Source organism: Pelobates fuscus, chromosome 1 (assembly GCF_036172605.1).
Source record: "Pelobates fuscus isolate aPelFus1 chromosome 1, aPelFus1.pri, whole genome shotgun sequence".
Classification (NCBI taxonomy): domain Eukaryota; kingdom Metazoa; phylum Chordata; class Amphibia; order Anura; family Pelobatidae; genus Pelobates; species Pelobates fuscus.
Window position 1 is genome coordinate 373,296,796 of NC_086317.1, and position 19,096 is coordinate 373,315,891.

At 41.4% G+C, this 19,096-nt stretch overlaps 1 protein-coding gene across 1 annotated transcript in view; it reads left to right on the top strand.

Annotated features, from left to right (window-relative positions):
* The window catches only part of NAA16 (N-alpha-acetyltransferase 16, NatA auxiliary subunit), a 50,456-nt gene extending 31,725 nt beyond the window's left edge, over window positions 1-18,731 (top strand). Inside the window, exons 11-20 of the mRNA XM_063425964.1 lie at window positions 119-288; window positions 474-626; window positions 1,490-1,618; window positions 7,203-7,416; window positions 7,780-7,973; window positions 10,633-10,741; window positions 11,012-11,110; window positions 11,338-11,481; window positions 13,364-13,461; window positions 17,312-18,731. Coding sequence (XP_063282034.1) covers window positions 119-288; window positions 474-626; window positions 1,490-1,618; window positions 7,203-7,416; window positions 7,780-7,973; window positions 10,633-10,741; window positions 11,012-11,110; window positions 11,338-11,481; window positions 13,364-13,461; window positions 17,312-17,512 — 1,511 coding nt within the window. The 3' untranslated portion in view covers window positions 17,513-18,731. The remainder of the gene's footprint in view (window positions 1-118; window positions 289-473; window positions 627-1,489; window positions 1,619-7,202; window positions 7,417-7,779; window positions 7,974-10,632; window positions 10,742-11,011; window positions 11,111-11,337; window positions 11,482-13,363; window positions 13,462-17,311) is intronic.
* The last annotated feature ends 365 nt before the right edge of the window (window positions 18,732-19,096 follow it).

A 19,096-nucleotide genomic window follows, 5' to 3' on the forward strand; every position in this document is an offset into this window, starting at 1 on the left:
TCGAGTTATACAGCTTGTATATTTTATTTCTAATTGTATGGTATAACGTAGTGTAATGGGTGCTTGCTGTTTGCTTCAAGTTTTACACTTGCTTTCCATTTACTCTTTGTACTTGCAGATAATGGAGAAAAGGAACCACCAACAACCTTGCTCTGGGTTCGGTACTTTTTAGCGCAGCACTTTGATAAACTGGGTCAGTGGTCTGTTGCCTTGGACTATATCAACTCTGCTATTGCCAGCACGCCAACACTAATAGAACTCTTCTACATGAAAGCCAAGATTTACAAGGTGAGAGAAACCCCTGGGCGTAGTTTAAGAGCTGTTTGTACAGTTTGACTGGAGGGATTTCACCCAAACTCTCCATGTACATTAACCATTATAATAAGCTGTGGTGGTTATGGTCCTTAGAGTGCCTGCTTCAAGGTTTTAGTGACACGCGTAATCCTTGACCCTTAAATATTTCCTTCACACAGCATATAGGTAATCTGAAAGAAGCTGCCAAGTGGATGGACGAGGCCCAATCTTTGGACACTGCAGATCGGTTCATCAATTCCAAATGTGCCAAGTACATGCTGAGAGCCAATATGATTAAAGAAGCAGAGGAGATGTGCTCCAAATTTACACGGGTATGCAATGATAGTGGGAAAAGTGCTTCTCAAATACTATGGGTCCTTTAAAAATTGGTAATTCACTAAAGTGGGCTTTGTTGGAATTTCAAGCAAATTTCAAATGTAAGTGCAACGTAGCTGAACTGGAATCAAAGTTGACTTTTTCCACTTCAGCTATTTTGGCCTTAAAATTGAAATTCACTTTGCATTCCCTACAATTCTTGCATAACATTCTAAAAAAAGACTTAAAGGAATAAAGGAACACATGTATATCTGGCACTAAAGTGTTAAAATCACTATTTAGGTGATTGGGCTCCCCTTAAAAATATTTTACTTATCATTTTTACAGCACTGCACCAGTCTCACTGCTGATGTCACTGGTCTGATTCCGTGACTGAGATCATCAACTCTGATCTCTGCCAAACCAATGTTTTCTCATAGGAAAACATTGGGAGGCTATTTGACATGCTCAGTAAAACGCCTTCCTTTGTCAATCAGCATCTCTGCATAGAGATGCATTGAATAAATGCATCTCTATGGGGAGCGTTCAGCATCACTGTGCAGCACTGACCCAGGAGCACCTCTAGTGACCATCTGGGTGTCTGCCACTATAGGTGTTACTAGGCACTAATGTAAACACTGCCTTTTCTCTGAAATTTTTGTGTTTTACATTAAAAAGCCTTCAGGGACAGGCTGTAGACGCCAGAGCAACTACATATGTAGTTGTTCTGGTGGCTTTAATGTGACATTCAGAATCTACTGATGTGAAACGATTGTGCTGTGCATCTGTATAAATAAATTCAGTGTGAGAAATATTGATGGTTTGTGCGGTGCATCAATATTAAAGTCTTCAATATTCCATCCCACATTTTCTGTTTCAGGAAGGAACACCTGCCATGGAAAATCTAAATGAGATGCAGTGCATGTGGTTCCAGACAGAATGTGCAGCAGCTTTCCAGAGACAAGGAAAATATGGAGAAGCTCTGAAAAAGTGCCATGAGATTGAAAGGGTACTAGTTCACATAACCGAACAGGCTCTCTTGTTGTTAGGGTGTCTCCATAATTTTACCTTTGTAAATGTAACTATCTTATGGCAAATATCTACTATTAATGTTGTTGCGTTTGCACCTTGTTTGCTTCTCCTATGCCGAACAGAAACATTAGATATCAACATTCTCAACCCCTCTTAACAAGTACATTTCTTTCAAAGGCCCTTCATCCGTTTTCACCGTTGATGTCCATTTTTCAACTTGCCATGTACTGTTCTAAATCCACTGGTATCAAAAAATATCTTGAAAGGTTTACTCCAAGCACCATGACCACTTCAGTGTTTGGAGTGGTTGAGGTGCTTCTAGTCTATATGTGCATGGTTTGTAGTCTGAAACCCTGAACATACACAGAGACTCTTTTTTCTAACCTGACGGAGGCAGGGTCATTAGACCGCACAGAATGAGCGTACCGCCACGGCCAATGTACATTTCTGTGAATATTTCTTTCCACACTTATTGACTGAGCTCCCTCAGCTGACACTTTTGGCCATTTAAGTAGTGGCACGATTAGCATCCTGCCAATTGGATGTGGTTAAGCTGCCATTCTGGCAGCCTTTGAGCCTGGCACAATGCAGGTAATGGGCAAAACTGCTTACCCCATTACCGGGGAACGGTGCCCGGTTACTCCTGTCAACATAACAACTACAGCCTTCTGTAGTGGTTATGATGGTTGAATTAATACTTTCCCTTTTGGCCAGTGTTTTGGCTACTTCCTGGATGGCAATAAATGTGCTAGGGTTGTTAGCTTCTTCTGGAATTTCCTGAACACTTGTTTCTTCATGCTGATGGACAGGTTATGAAAGAGATTCCATATAGAATGTGCTGCATCCAGGGCCGGCGCTACCATAAGGCGGCCAAGGCGGCCGCCTTAGGGCGCACCGGCCCTGGGGGCGCAAAATCAGGGTGACCGGAAGGAGGGAAGCGCACTGCGCTCCCCTCCAACCGACGACCTATTGTAGCGTGGCCGAGCGCCCGGTTCTGCGGGCGCGCGAGGGAGCACTCTCCCATGTGTGCTTCCTCTTCAGCTCCCTCGCGCGCCGCATACTGATACCGGAGCCGGAAAATGACGTCATCTTCCGGCTCCGGCATCCCTACGCGGTGCGCGAGGGAGCTGAAGAGGAAGCACACATGGGAGAGTGCTCCCTCGCGCCCGCCCGCCTGTCCGCCAGCCAGCCAGCTTGCCTACCCGCCCGCCAGCCTGCCTACCCGCCCAGGAGCCCAGCAGCACCACTGGACCCCAGGGAATCCCTTCAGCACTCCAAAAGGTAAGGAGGCTGGGGGATTAAATTAAAAAAAAAAACATGTGTTAGTGTGTGTGTGTGTCTGCTAGTGAGTGTCAGTGTGTGTGTCTGCTAGTGAGTGTCAGTGTGTGTGTCTGCTAGTGAGCGTCATTGTGTGTGTCTGCTAGTGAGCGTCAGTGAGTGTGTCTGCTAGTGAGCGTCAGTGAGTGTGTCTGCTAGTGAGCGTCAGTGAGTGTGTCTGCTAGTGAGTGTCAGTGTGTGTGTCTGCTAGTGAGCGTCATTGTGTGTGTCTGCTAGTGAGCGTCATTGTGTGTGTCTGCTAGTGAGCGTCAGTGAGTGTGTCTGCTAGTGAGCGTCAGTGAGTGTGACTGCTAGTGAGCGTCAGTGAGTGTGTCTGCTAGTGAGCGTCAGTGAGTGTGTCTGCTAGTGAGCGTCAATGAGTGTGTCTGCTAGTGAGCGTCATTGTGTGTGTCTGCTAGTGAGCGTCATTGTGTGTGTCTGCTAGTGAGCGTCAGTGAGTGTGTCTGCTAGTGAGCGTCAGTGAGTGTGTCTGCTAGTGAGCGTCATTGTGTGTGTCTGCTAGTGAGTGTCAGTGTGTGTGTCTGCTAGTGAGCGTCAGTGTGTGTGTCTGCTAGTGAGCGTCATTGTCTGTGTCTGCTAGTGAGCGTCAGTGAGTGTGTCTGCTAGTGAGCGTCAGTGAGTGTGTCTGCTAGTGAGCGTCATTGTGTGTGTCTGCTAGTCAGCGTCATTGTGTGTGTCTGCTAGTGAGCGTCATTGTGTGTGTCTGCTAGTGAGCGTCAGTGAGTGTGTCTGCTAGTGAGCGTCAGTGAGTGTGTCTGCTAGTGAGCGTCAGTGAGTGTGTCTGCTAGTGAGCGTCAGTGAGTGTGTCTGCTAGTGAGCGTCAGCGAGTGTGTCTGCTAGTGAGCGTCAGCGAGTGTGTCTGCTAGTGAGTGTCATTGTGTGTGTCTGCTAGTGAGCGTCATTGTGTGTGTCTGCTAGTGAGCGTCAGTGTGTGTGTCTGCTAGTGAGCGTCAGTGTGTGTGTCTGCTAGTGAGCGTCATTGTGTGTGTCTGCTAGTGAGCGTCAGTGAGTGTGTCTGCTAGTGAGTGTCAGTGTGTGTGTCTGCTAGTGAGCGTCATTGTGTGTGTCTGCTAGTGAGCGTCAGTGTGTGTGTCTGCTAGTGAGCGTCATTGAGTGTGTCTGCTAGTGAGCGTCAGTGAGTGTGTCTGCTAGTGAGCGTCAGTGAGTGTCTGCTAGTGAGTGTCAGTGTGTGTGTCTGCTAGTGAGCGTCATTGTGTGTGTCTGCTAGTGAGCGTCATTGTGTGTGTCTGCTAGTGAGCGTCAGTGAGTGTGTCTGCTAGTGAGTGTCAGTGTGTGTGTCTGCTAGTGAGCGTCATTGTGTGTGTCTGCTAGTGAGCGTCAGTGTGTGTGTCTGCTAGTGAGCGTCAGTGTGTGTGTCTGCTAGTGAGCGTCATTGAGTGTGTCTGCTAGTGAGCGTCAGTGAGTGTGTCTGCTAGTGAGTGTCAGTGTGTGTGTCTGCTAGTGAGCGTCAGTGTGTGTCTGCTAGTGAGCGTCATTGTGTGTGTCTGCTAGTGAGCGTCATTGTGTGTGTCTGCTAGTGAGCGTCAGTGAGTGTGTCTGCTAGTGAGCGTCAGTGAGTGTGTCTGCTAGTGAGCGTCAGTGAGTGTGTCTGCTAGTGAGCGTCAGTGAGTGTGTCTGCTAGTGAGCGTCATTGTGTGTGTCTGCTAGTGAGCGTCATTGTGTGTGTCTGCTAGTGAGCGTCAGTGTGTGTGTCTGCTAGTGAGCGTCAGTGTGTGTGTCTGCTAGTGAGCGTCATTGTTTGTGTCTGCTAGTGAGCGTCAGTGAGTGTGTCTGCTAGTGAGCGTCAGTGAGTGTGTCTGCTAGTGAGCGTCATTGTGTGTGTCTGCTAGTCAGCGTCAGTGAGTGTGTCTGCTAGTGAGCGTCAGTGAGTGTGTCTGCTAGTGAGCGTCAGTGAGTGTGTCTGCTAGTGAGTGTCATTGTGTGTGTCTGCTAGTGAGTGTCATTGTGTGTGTCTGCTAGTGAGCGTCAGTGTGTGTGTCTGCTAGTGAGCGTCAGTGTGTGTGTCTGCTAGTGAGCGTCATTGAGTGTGTCTGCTAGTGAGCGTCAGTGAGTGTGTCTGCTAGTGAGCGTCAGTGAGTGTGTCTGCTAGTGAGCGTCAGTGAGTGTGTCTGCTAGTGAGAGTCAGTGAGTGTGTCTGCTAGTGAGTGTCAGTGAGTGTGTCTGCTAGTGAGTGTCAGTGAGTGTGTCTGCTAGTGAGTGTCAGTGAGTGTGTCTGCTAGTGAGTATCTGCTAGTGAGTGTCAGTGAGTGTGTCTGCTAGTGTCAGTGAGTGTGTCTGCTAGTGTCAGTGAGTGTGTCTGCTAGTGTCAGTGTGTGTGTCTGCTAGTGAGTGTCAGTGTGTGTGTCTGCTAGTGAGTGTCAGTGTGTGTCAGTGAGTGTGTCTGCTAGTGAGTCTCTTACTGAGTGTGTTTGTGTGTGTATTAGTGAGTCTGTTTGTCTGTTAGTGAGTGTGTGTTTGTCAGTGAGAGTGTATGTTTTGTGAGTGTGTATGTATGTCTGTCGCTGAGTGTGTCTGTCAGTAAATGTGTGTCTGTCAGTAAATGTGTGTCCGTTAGCTGGTGTGTATGCATCTGTTCGTGAGAGTGTGTGTGTGTCTTCAGCACTTACCTTTCTCCCTTGGCGCTGGGGATTCCTCCGCCTCTCGGCTCCGAATGCTCTTGCCGCGCACGCATTCAAACCGCTCATAGGAAAGCATTACTCAATGCTTTCCTATGGACGTTCAGTGTTTTAGAATAGCGGAAGCTCCTCTAGAGGCTGTCAGTGAGACATCCACTAGAGGCTGAATTAACCCTCGGTGAAACATAGCAGTTTCTCTGAAACTGCTATGTTTTCAGCTGCAGGGTTAAAACTAGAGGGACCTGACACCCAGACCACTTCATTGAGCTGATGTGATCTGGGTGTCTGTAGTGGTCCTTTAAGTGTGTGTGCATCTGCATGCACTGGCGTACATACCGCGGTCGCAGGGGTCACAGCCCTGCAACCCCTGCGACCAGGTGCCCGCCGCCATGTGTTGCGGCCCCGGCCCGCGCAGAGTAAGCGCGAGAGGGGGGGGGGCACGGATCAATTTGCGCACTGGGGCCCCATGGGTCATGTGTACGCCACTGCACCTACCCTGGTGTCTGCCGCAGGCTGTGTGGAGGGGGCGAGGATATGAATGACATCATATCCCTGCTCCCTGTGTACCACACAGCGTGGCTGGCGCCCTGTGATGGGGCTGGGCTGCAGGACAGGACTCCAAGGAGCCAGACAGCATGCATCCAGGGGACAAGATTGAACTGATGTAAGTATGTAATTGTGTATGTCTCTGTATGTATGTATGTATGTATGTATGTAGGTCTCTGTATGCCTGTATGTCTGTACAAAATGTATGTGTCTGTATGTTTCTGTATGCCTGTATGTCTCTGTATGTACAAATGTATGTGTCCGTATGCCTGTATGTCTCTGTATGTACAAATGTATGTGTCTGTATGCCTGTATGTCTTTGTACGTATGTGTCTGTATGTCTGTATACCTGTATATATGTATGTGTCTGTATGACGGTATGTCTCTGTATGCGTGTATGTCTTTGTATGCCTGTATGTATGTGTCTGTATGCCTGGATGTCTCTGTATGTATGTTTCTGTATGTATGTATGTATGTGTCTGTATGACGGTATGCCTCTGTATGTATGTCTTTATATGCCTGCATGTCTCTGTATGCATGTATGTCTCTGTCTGTGTCTGTATGTCTCTGTATGATTATTTCTGTGTTTGTATGAACCTTATTTTAAACGAGGGTGGGGGGCACCAAAATGCATCTTCGCCTGTGTAACTAAAAATCCTAGCACCGGTCCTGGCTGCATCAATAGTAAACAATTTACTAATTAAAGTAAATCCTTGCTTTCTTGAATGATTTATTCAGTTCTTGCAGCATGTAAAATCTATAAAATACAGCAGGGATTAAAATGTCAAAACCTAGACATTTTGATACCTCTACTACAGGATAGGTCTGTACATGCATTACCATTCAGCATGTTATTGTGATCTATGTCTAGAGAAACATATTGTATTTGGCAACACTAGTCATACACCAATGACTGTTTTACTGATCATTTTGCTAGTTTATTTTTAAGTTTAAAATGTTGAGCTTTAGATTCCCAAACTGCTATTGTAAATTGGATATATATGTTTGGCCACACAACTAACATTTCCATCTCTTTGTCAGCATTTTTTTGAAATCACAGATGACCAATTTGATTTTCACACCTATTGTATGAGGAAAATGACACTGCGTGCCTACGTAGATCTTCTGCGACTGGAGGACATTCTCCGCCAACATGCCTTTTATTTTAAAGCTGCTCAGTCTGCCATTGGAATCTACTTGAAACTGCATGAAAATCCGTTGACCAGTGAAAGCAAGGAGCAAGAGGTTAATTCAGGTAAAAACCATCAAATAAGTGTCTTATTGAGGGGAATTAAAACATTCTTGGAAATGGAATCCCCAAAATCCACTTGTGGTGATATTGCTTTTGGTGGAAGTAAAAAATGTAAGTAAGAGATTTATTGTAAATTTTCTTGAGGGCAGTGATATCAACCCTGGCATCACATGTTTATAAACTACATTTCCCATGATGTTACAAACGTGTGTGCTAATATCCTTTTAGTCCTATAGAGGAGAAATACCTGTACCTGAATAAGGTTGCCCCATGTACCTGAAATCATGTGAATGAATATGTGTATCCTTTGGGAAAACCAAGTCCATCCAGATAGTTGCAGGGTAAACTTTGTATTTGGATGTTTAGAAAACCTCTCGGCGAAAGAATTAAAGAAGATGTTAAGCAAACAAAGGAGGGCTCAGAAAAAGGCAAAGCTAGAGGAGGAAAGGAAACATGCAGAGAGAGAGCGTCAGCAGAAAAACCAAAAGAAGAAAAGAGATGAGGAGGAAGAGGAAACAAGTGGACCGAAGGAAGAACTGATTCCTGACAAACTGGAAAGGGTAAGCAGACGTATAAGCAGAGTGGTTACTGCCTGATTTATTTCCTGTTTGAGGTTTCCTATCATGGGCATTAGTCACATTCCAGGTTTTGCGTCAAATGTCATGAATTAAGTTTAAAAATGGTTGTGGGGGATAATTCCTCCATCCCTCTCCCTTATAGGGTACCTGTCATGGTACTTTCTACTCTTTTTATCAGTCAGTTCCTCAATGTAAACTACCTATACATCGTGCATATGAAAATGCTAGCAATGTATAGATTATTAGATAAATTGCTATTAAAATTACACCCTTCCTGTCACTTTGACAAATGGCATAGATTCTATGCCAGCCTTTATAGTTTCAGCCTACAAAGGAATTAATCTTGGGGCACTGTTACTTCTCACTTTTTTGTATTGAGATACCATTTTTATAAAAAACTGCCAGTATATTTACTGAAATGACAACATAAGTTGTGTACTTCAATCAGTGGTTCATGCCTTTGCACGCAAGAGAAGTTAGATGATCCTGCATGCATACTGGATCTTCCATAGCTTCAACGTGGTATTCCTGCTTATGCATAAAAGTGCAGCTTAAAGTAGCTTTATGTGGCAGACGTTGAGTGACGATGAGTGGAAAATGGCTTCACTGAGGAGGTAAAACTTGAGGTAAGTATTCTCTCCATTTCCTCTACTCCATCACACCACCATGCAGCATACTTATCACTTTATTGGGCAGGTCTTTGTTATGGTGGGAATATAACCATGAAACAACTGATTTTGTTATGTTTAAGCTGAATTGTTGCCTGACATTAATGATCTATTGAAAATGTTTCAATTATCCCTATAATAAATTATGCACTGAAGTTATAAGTCGTATATGTTATGAAAAGTCATTTGTGTAAATCTAGTGTACTTTAGCAGTTGTTAAAGGAACACTATAGTCACCTAAATTACTTTAGCTAAATAAAGCAGTTTTAGTGTATAGATCATTCCCCTGCAATTTCACTGCTCAATTCACTGCCATTTAGGAGTTAAATCACTTTGTTTCTGTTTATGAAGCCTTAGCCACACCTCCCCTGGCTATGATTGACAGAGCCTGCATGAAAAAAAAAAACTGGTTTCACTTTTAAACAGATGTAATTTGCCTTAAATAATTGTATCTCAATCTCTAAATTGAACATACAGGAGGCTCTTACGGGGTCTAGCAAGCTATTAACATAGCAGGGGACAAGAAAATCTTACTTAAACAGAACTTGCAATAAAGAAAGCCTAAATAGGGCTCTCTTTACAGGAAGTGTTTATGGAAGGCTGTGCAAGTCACATGCAGGAGTCACATGCAGGGAGGTGTGACTAGGGTTCATAAACAAAGGGATTTAACTCCTAAATGGCAGAGGAATGAGCAGTGAGGATGCAGGGGCATGTTCTATACACCAAAACTGCTTCATTAAGCTAAAGTTGTTCAGGTGACTATAGTGTCCCTTTAATTATCTGTTTTTAATTAATTTTTTATGTGCTTCATTTCTTTCTTTTATACGTATCTCAATACATAGAATGCTTTAGGTTAAAATGCAGATGACTTTAAAGAAACACTATAGCATTCGGAAAACAATCTGTAACGCTATAGTGTCCCTACCTGAGCAAAAAATAAATGGATAAATGAAGATTTACTTGCCTTATTCCAGCACATAGACTCCCTCTGTGCTATTTACCTCCGCCACCCTGACTTCACATAGGAGGTTCTGATTAGTCCAGCAGGTTTCAATCCTATAACTTCTTGAGCCAATGCTTTCCTGTGGGGCTTCCGCATCATGTGACAGTTTTACGCAGTCTGTGCTGCGGAAGTGCCTCTACTCTTTCAATATGGCAGCCACTAGATGTGGAGTTAACCTTGCAATGTAAATATTGCAGTTTCTCAAAGGTTGGACAAGGAAAGGATGAGCGCAAAAAAAGGATCCTTTAGGTCTCACTGAGTGGAATGGTGTTCAAATTAACACCATTCAAGTGGGATGCAGTTAGTGTTCCAAACCTAGCTGCTTTATTACGTTAAAACAAGGCACAGCAAAGCGGAGTAGTGCACAGTACTGATAGGAAATCAGTAAGCCAGTTGTTCGTTTTGTGCCTGTTAAGGTAATTATTCTCTGACCTGTATATGAATTTGTATAAGTGCGCTAACAAGCACGAAACTCAAACCATGTTGAAGTCTCTTTATAGACAGGTTATCTTTACCCATTACTATACTTTACATAGTGTTGTTGTCTGCACCTGTTCAATATAATATAAAACAATTACAAAGACAGACCTACAGCAAATATCACATGGTTTTAATAAGGGTGTTCTAATCGGAATGGTTGGATTTATTGTAATGACCATTGAAGAAATATACATAAATAATTTGAGACCTTTAGCAAAGTTATAAGTGATGAGGAGTTCTATCACTTTTAATATTGCCTTATCTTAACTGCTCCAGAGTAGGTGGTACACATGATCTGTGAATATCCACCACGTGCATGCCAAGTGCAGCTAGTGCTAACCCACTAGTACCGATCAGTGACCAAGATTCATGAGATTTTATTGTAGAGATGATTGATGTGTTTTCCCTTTTAAATTTAAGACTATGACTTTCTCTGTGTAATTCTAGTTTTTCTTTCTTATTTTTAAGCATGTGTGATTTTACCATACAGGTGGAAAGCCCCCTGGAAGAAGCTATCAAATTCCTCACCCCCCTGAAGAGCCTTGCAGCTAACAACATACAAACACATTTACTGGCATTCGAGATCTATTTTAGAAAAGGTAAAATCTGCTTTTATTAATTTTCGCAGGTTTTAATCTTTTGACTCACAGGTTGAAGATTTAGTGTACCAGTCTGTAATGCCTTTCACCACACATTGCATGTTAAAGTAGATTGAACAGTCTTAAAGAGAAAAAAAAGAAACTTTTTTTGTTTTAAATTTTCAGTTTTTTTTCTTTTTTTTTGTCTTTTAGAGGCAGCTTATTCCACTCATTAAGTGAATATAACTACAGTATAATAACTTGGACCGTTTTCCTTCTACTTTAATGCAGGGAAATTTCTCTTGATGTTACAGTCCATTAAAAGAGCTTTCTTGATTGATTGCAATAACCCATGGCTGCACGAGTGTTTAATACGGTTTTCAAAATCAGGTAAGTGCATCTCAAGTGATTACTGAATGTGTATTGAGTGAGCGTATAATACATGCTAGGGTGGATGCATGAGTAAAACTAGTATTTAAAGTAAACTGGTCACCCACATGTTCTGGGGAGGAGATTGGTGCTTTTACTGGATCACTTCAGTGTACGTAATTACTATTTGCATTTCTTAGAGGGTTTTTTTTGGTTTTGTTTTTTTATTTGTTTGTTTATGTTTTCAGTTTCAGATCATAGTAATCTCCCAGAAATAGTTAATAAAGTACTGGAACAAGAAATGAAAAGCATCTTTGTTAACAAGAATATGAAAAGTTTTAACGAAGAGTTCCTCAAGAACAATTCTACCTCCATTCAACATTTCCTTTCAGGTATGTTCTTCTCTCTATATTTCATAGTGAGCCTCAGTTATTGCTCTAAAAATTATGTAGACTATATGCAGTTGTAATTTTCGTGTATGTCTCATTCTTTGTTCTTGTATATGGCTGTAGACCTGTCTGCAAAAGAGAAATGTTGAACTATAACTAATATATGCAATGATGTGTGTAATAAGTTTGCCATGTCCCACCAACTTCTGCCTTTGCAAACTTTGACTTTAGCAGTGGACAGGCTTAGTTGCTGTAAAGCTCATTTCTGAATAGCTCATAAAATGAACACCTGTGTTTTTTGTTATTTTATTTGCAAAAGTGCAAACAAAAAATGTCAGGGAAAACTAAAATATTCATATGTGGTCCTCCTCACTGTCAGCAGGACTGGTGCTACCTTAAGGAAGCACAGGCAGTTGCCTAGGGGGTGTGCAAAAAATCAAAATCCCTGGCCAGAGACTTGGATATTTAAATTTCTCTGGTAGAACACGGTTAGAGGGTTCCTATGGGCACGAATAGGCTAACGGGGCTGCTGCCCCATGCCCACAGAAGCCGCTCCTGACAACTCCTACCCTGGTGGTTTTGAATAGCAGTGCTGGTTCTGCAGCACTCTACTGAAGCCTGGATGCTGCAGGACCTCACTGAAGCTTTGTACCACCCTGCAGCAGTTTAATCGTCTGCCGTCTGCAAAGTCCCACTAGTTGCCTTCAATCAGTCCTCACATTACATAGACACTGTACCACGTGCTATCAGACTTGTGAGGGAGTGGGAAAGGAGCTTCCACTATGAAGGCAGGAGGCTCTAGCTGCCACAACACACACATATCTAGGTAATAACGAGGAATGGTATGGGGCAACATGGAATTGGTAGCACTCTGCATCAGTAGCTCAATGTACATTATCTGCTGAGGAGCTACAAGGACTGAGGGTGGACCACCTATGTTGTGACTGTGTGTGTGAGTTTGTTCTCTGTGTGTCAGAGTGTAAATGTGTAACTGAGTGTGTCCTGAATGCATAACAGTGTGTGTGTGCGTGCGTGCATCTAAGTGTGTAACTGTGAGTGTAAGTATCATTGTGAATGTGTATAAGAGTATTTCTGATTTGTGATTTGTGTTTGACTAAGAATATACAACTGATTTTTTTTAGGGCAGACCTATACATAACAATAACATACAGTCACACAGGGACATAAAGTCAGTGTATGTATGACTGTTTGCCCTATCTGTGAGAGAGTTTTGTGACTTTCCATCTGAAGGTGTGTAGGGCAGAAGTAGCAGTAAAAACATTGGGAACTTGAAAGAAGTTAGTTGATGATTGCTATGGGAAGATATGTCAAGATGTGAATTGGGGAGTGAAGGGTATGTTGCAGAAAAATAAGGGATTCTAGTTTGGGAGGGTTTAATTGCAAAGAAATGAGGGCTACCTATTTTTGCGAGGCAATGGGATAATTGTAGACTGTTGTGAGTACCTATATTGATTAGCTTATATTTTAGGTTTTTACCAGAAACTCCTGACACTCAGCCAAGCCTAGCCATGTAAGACCTTGCTCAGTGGTTAAGAGCATCAGTTGAGTGCTGTTGGCCAATGAGTGAGGTGATGCGCGGCCATACTTAGCTCAGTGGTTAAGAGCGTCCGCTGAGTGCTGTTGGCCAATGAGTGAGGTGATGCGCGGGTGAGGGGCCAAAATCCTTGCGCTGGCCGTGGCTGTCAGAATTGTAAGTTTTGTCCTAACAAAGGAGTTATGCACTGACTGAATACTCTGACATCCATGTGTTGCTTATCTGTATCATTATTTCGTGGTTTTACATCTGGCTATAAATCAATATAAAAAAAATATATATTTATAACATGCATTGAATTGATTGCCTTTACATCTAATTTTTTCATAGGTGCAAAAATGATGTATTATTTGGACAAGTCCAGACAAGAGAAAGCAATTGCCATTGCAACAAGGTTGGATGATTCATTAACTGATAGAAATGTTCAGGTAAGCCAAGACTAAGTAACATTTCCACGGGGTGAGTGCCACAGACTGATACTGGGGTTTACCTGCTTTACACCAGGGATATTTTCTTATTTCGGACAAAGTTAACGTTGCTGTTTTTATGTCTTTGTTCTCTTATAATTTCAGGAGTTTTTTCATTCAGCTCTATCTTCCATTTAAAAATAGTGGAACACTGTAGTTGACTTGCTTAACAGAAAATCAGAGAATCCACAAATATATGACATGTTATAGGCCAAATTATCCAACTTGTGATGTCTTGCCAAAATGTTCTTCTAACAGCTGTACGCTGCCTACACATAGAAGAAGATCATTGATTGTAAATATTTGCAGTTTTCAAAAAATAAAAGCAATGGCGGCCCCTACTACCTCTCTGCAGTACTACGATAAATGTAGTTTAAAGCTTTAATTGTGAAGCGCCAACTGTACTGTAGGTGAAAAGAAATAGTCCTAAAGATAACCAGACCTTGCACTTTATGGTCATTTACCATAAATTTACCATAAAAGTAACATGTATGTATATCATGCTTATTCTAAATAGTTTTTCTAGTTTAAAAAAAAAAAAATTAAATTTTTAATTAAAAAAAATATTTTACATCTAAAGCAGTTGTTCAGTTTTAATTACCGACACTAGGGGTCACTCTTCACATTAACAAAAACTTTGAGTTCGCTCTTTTAGTTTTTTGGTGTGTGTGTGTGTGTTTATTTTATTTTTTTAAGTTATTATTTATATAGCGTCATCAAATTCCGTAGCTCTGTACATTAAGTATACGCTGAATTTGATTAAATTCTTTCCAGAATGAGCTTAGGTGTCAACAGGCTCTTCAATTAACTGAAGAAAAAGTTTTCTTATTAATCTTGAAGTCAATGTCAGAACTAATGTAGAGGGGGCCCTGGTGCAAGAATTATTTGGGCAGCACACCCTATCACAACGGTGGCCAAAAGGTAGATCCCCATCTGTCATACATCTCCCACAATGCTTTGACTGCAAGTATGTAAATGGTAGAACCCCAGCTGAGTTGTATTTAGCATGTTTCTATATGAAGTGTGTCTGAATGTAGGGGTATGTTTTTGTATGTAGTATTGGTGTTTTGAATGCAAGCATGCATTTTTGTGTAGTGTTGTTTTTTGGTGGTTTTTTTAATGCAAGGTTGTTTATTTTATATATTTTTTTTGACTGCTTGCCAGCGCTTATTTTTCACTGACCACTAGTGAGAGGTCAAATGGAAATTCTGAACCCTGATGTGTGCTAAAATCAGTTCTACAACACACCTCTATTAGACTTTTTTCCAAATGTTGTATACCAGTAGTGCCTTTCCCATTTTGTTTGGCAATGTAAAACATTGTCATTTCAGAGAAGCTTCTGATTGGCTGAGCAATCCAATGCATCTCTCTGAGAAACATTGGTTTGGACCAGAGAACATCCAGAAGGATGTGCTCAGAAGAGGAGGAGCAGCCTGGCACTGGATAAAAAAGGTGTAAAATCTTTATTTTAAAAGGTCTATATTTAAAGGCATGGCTAAAACTTTTCACTGGAAAGTAGAAATTCATCTTGGAGTGTGTGTCTTGCAGTGGTATAGGACTTGACATTTTAAACTCTGATCTAAATCATTAACCCCTTAAGGACCAAACTTCTGGAATAAAAGGGAATCATGACATGTCACACACGTCATGTGTCCTTAAGGGGTTAAAGGACCACTATCGTGCCAGGAAACATACTTGTTTTCCTGGCACTATAGTGCCCTGAGGGTGCCCCCACCCTCAGGGTCCCCCTCCCGCCTGGCTCTGGGGAGAGGAAAGGGGTTAAAACTTACCTTTCTCCAGCGCCGGGCGGGGAGCTCTCCTCCTCCGATCATCCTCCTCTCCTCCCATTCGGCTGAATGCGCACGCGCGGCAAGAGCTGCGCGCGCATTCAGCCGGTCTCATGGGAAAGCATTATCAATGCTTTCCTATGGACGCTTGCGTGCGCTCACTGTGATTTTCACAGTGAGAATCACGCTAGCGGCTGTCAGTGAGACAGCCAATAGAGGATTTGAGGGCTGGATTAACACATTTATAAACATAGCAGTTTCTCTGAAACTGCTATGTTTATAAAAAATAATGGGTTAACCCTTGCTGGACCTGGCATCCAGACCACTTCATTAAGCTGAAGTGGTCTGGGTGCCTAGAGTGGTCCTTTAAACATTATTTCAGAGTTAAAGTGTACCTTGTATCTTTGTTTTCTAAATCCAGTAGCTATACACTACAGGCAACGTACCAATAATCTAAATCATTTGAGCTTTCTCTAGATGACAAATTTGCAAGAGGGGGAAAAAAAACCATGAAATCACAATTTCTTGTGAATAGGTTTGTTATAGATCCAGAATCCCCCTAACATATTTTATTGTTCTTTGGGTTATTATCCATTAAATAAGATTAAGATTGCATCTTAATAATACAATGTTTTTATTTATCTAGTTTACAAGTAGCACTTAACACAGCTTTAAAGTTGTTGTTTTTGTTTTTGTCAAATTGCAACAATTTGGAGCTTACTGAAAAAAAAAACATGGTCTATTTGGAGACAATATGTCTGCAGTGTGAATCCTGAATGCTTTACAGGGGTAGTTGGTGTGGGACTCTGCTCTCCCTGCAGTGATGGTATTGTATCCGTCACAATAGATTAAAGTATTTGTTATTTTCGTATTTGTCCTATATAACAGACCAGAATCCTCAGTTTGGTAGATGAATGCTATTTTAGGAGCTATGTGCAAAACAATATTAATTCATACACCCAACCTGCTAAAACATTAATCAGTATATTTTTGAGCATGATTATGGTTAAACACCAAGAATATCGTGTTGGGAGTTTTCTTTTCCATGTAGAGTGTATTCTGCACATTCCTGCTATGCAGGATCAATTGCCCTTTAGTAACTCAAATACCATCAGGCAGAGAGAAATGTCTCCCCCTTATAACTAGATCCACATGGACACGCTATTCTATGTGTGGTGACAATTGCTAGAAAGGTATATGTCTTATCTGGAATCATTTTCCTATATGTATACATGGGTAATTTGTTTGAATTGTAACATTTAACAGGGTGCATAAATTCTTTATCCTATTCTCGGGCTATTCTATTATCTGGCTGCTTTTAATGAATTTGGATACCAAACTGGGTTTGTAACATCTTTTTATCCGCTTAGTTGAAGTTGATTTACTTGTTTAACCTTCATGCAGAATGTAGGATTCTTTTCATATCACACTTCAAGAGAATACACTTTAATTTCATTTACTTCAGTCTCTGCTCTTGTGTTTGTGTTCCTATATTTACACGATTATTCACTAAACCATGACTTGGTGAAAGTTCAAAGTGAAATGGTAAATTTGGAAGTGTGGGTGAAAATTCTCTGTGTATTCCATGTAGCTATATAGGCCCAAGATTTTAATCTTATTTTGAATTCCTAACAGTTCATACTTTAGTGATTTAACACTGCCAATTAGGAATCAATTGTCTGAAAATTCTGGAAAATACAGTCTGACACATCTCCTTGGATCACTCTGTTTCTTTATATCTAGTCGTGTAAATAGGAGTTTAATGTTTTTGTTTGTACATTTATTTATTTTTTATTACTTAAAATAATACACATACAAAATCAGAAAGTGTTTGTTCGAGGTAAGATTAAAATAAAAAAAACACGGTTTGAAATCCCTCCCCCCCCCCTTGAGACCTCTTTATGGATAATAGCGGAGGAGGGGAGATCATTTTATTTAAAACTGTCATTGCTTTATAACCAAACAATAGTAGTTGATTGATTGTTGTCTGTTGGACAATGACTGTTCTCTTCTTACCCATTTAGAGTCTGACTAAAGTCTTGGAAGCGCTCTTGGATGGGAGCTTTGGCAGCTGCAACACGCAGCACGAGGAGTACAGGACAGCCTGCCACAAACTGTTCCCATTTACACCTGCGTTTATGTTGTCAGCAAACGAGGAGGACTGTCGCACCACACCGATAAACCATTCTGTTCTTAACCACGATGTGTTGTGCAATGAAATATAGCACAGTGAAAACGTTGAAAGACTTAAATGATCAGGGTTCCCACGCATTGATATAATGCAGAACAGAAGGTGGCTTGCACGCTGGCCAGAGCCCTTTGGCCTTCCATCCTTTCTTTCTGAGCCTCCCAGAGAAAGGCCAGCTGATCACATTAAAAATCAGCATCTGTCATGTTGTACCTGTACAGTCTAGGTCTTTTATCCTCTTTACTGAAGGAGCTATTAAACAAACAATTATTTTATTTTTAATTTTTTCAATATGAACTCATTTAAATGAGGCATATGCTTTCCTAGAAAGTTGCAACTGAAGACATGTCGATAATATCTAATGTAGCAAATCTAGTAGAAACAAAAAGAGCACTCTTTGCTTAGTTGACAGGGTTTTTGTTTAGTTTTGCTTTTGGCAGGGGTTTGATTTTAAAAGTATTCAGGGTTTAAAATGTAATATTTGTTGATGTACATGAATGGCGGTTACCCACACAGGGAACACATTACTGCATTACCTGCTGGTTTTACATGTTCTTGAATGGCAGTGCAAGAACCAAGCACATTTCAACTCTTTACAAGGAATCTAGATCTCAAGGAAGCAATATGGTAAAGCTAGTGTCTTGTCTTGTAGTAGAACCATCATCTTACACAGGTGAGGGTGAGTTTGGAATTGTTCCACCAAATAGGAGTATTGGTGGCTCTTGTATTTAACGTTCTGTGTCTGTCTTGTGTCTGGCAATCCTGTTTGGACAGAATGGTTTTAATTTTATTAAGTGCAAACAATAAATAACCCCCCCCCCCCCCCCCCCCCCCCCGTTCTGCAGGTTACATTCACGTAGCATTAATTAGCACCACATGCCTTTTAACCATGACATTTTATTTACCTATCCTCAGTCACTTGAATGGGCACAGCGATATTACTGTACCTCATTTTTCTTTTCCCTTTTTTTACACTTTGGCAAACAAATCATGGCTGAAATAACTACCCAAAGTATGTCATGCTGATCAATTGGTTACAAATTGTTAATATGACATAGCCATCTACAGACAAAGATTTCACCTTCCTGTGCAAACAGATGCTTATGTACATTTCTGAGAGCGATTCAGCATGTTTTGCCCTGGTAGAAAGATTCTACTTGGTACTATGAACCTCTATAGATTGCTGTGTAGCCATGACAGGCCCAAGCAGATGCGGTCAAAAAATAGTTTTGGGTTTTGTTTGTTATTTTTTTTTATTTTTTTTTTGTTCTTGCCATTTCCATAATGCAGTCAAGTGAAAATTTACAATATTCTTTAATTGGTCGTCATCCCATGGCTCCACTTTTTACTGCTGGCCCTGAATCTTTACAGGTATTTAATACAGATCTCATTTCTAGCTCTTAAGATTTTTCAATCTGGTTAACAAGTTCTTAATGTTATCCAGTTCTGTCATTTTGCATACTTTCCCATTCACGAATAAGGAAAAATACAGTGTTTATCGGACAGTAAAGCTCTTGTATAATTGTTACAGCTTTACGTTTTGTGCAACATCCTTTGTAATGGCTTGCAATGTGATCTGGATTTATAAATAAATTCTCTCTAAAAGCAATGGCTCATTTGT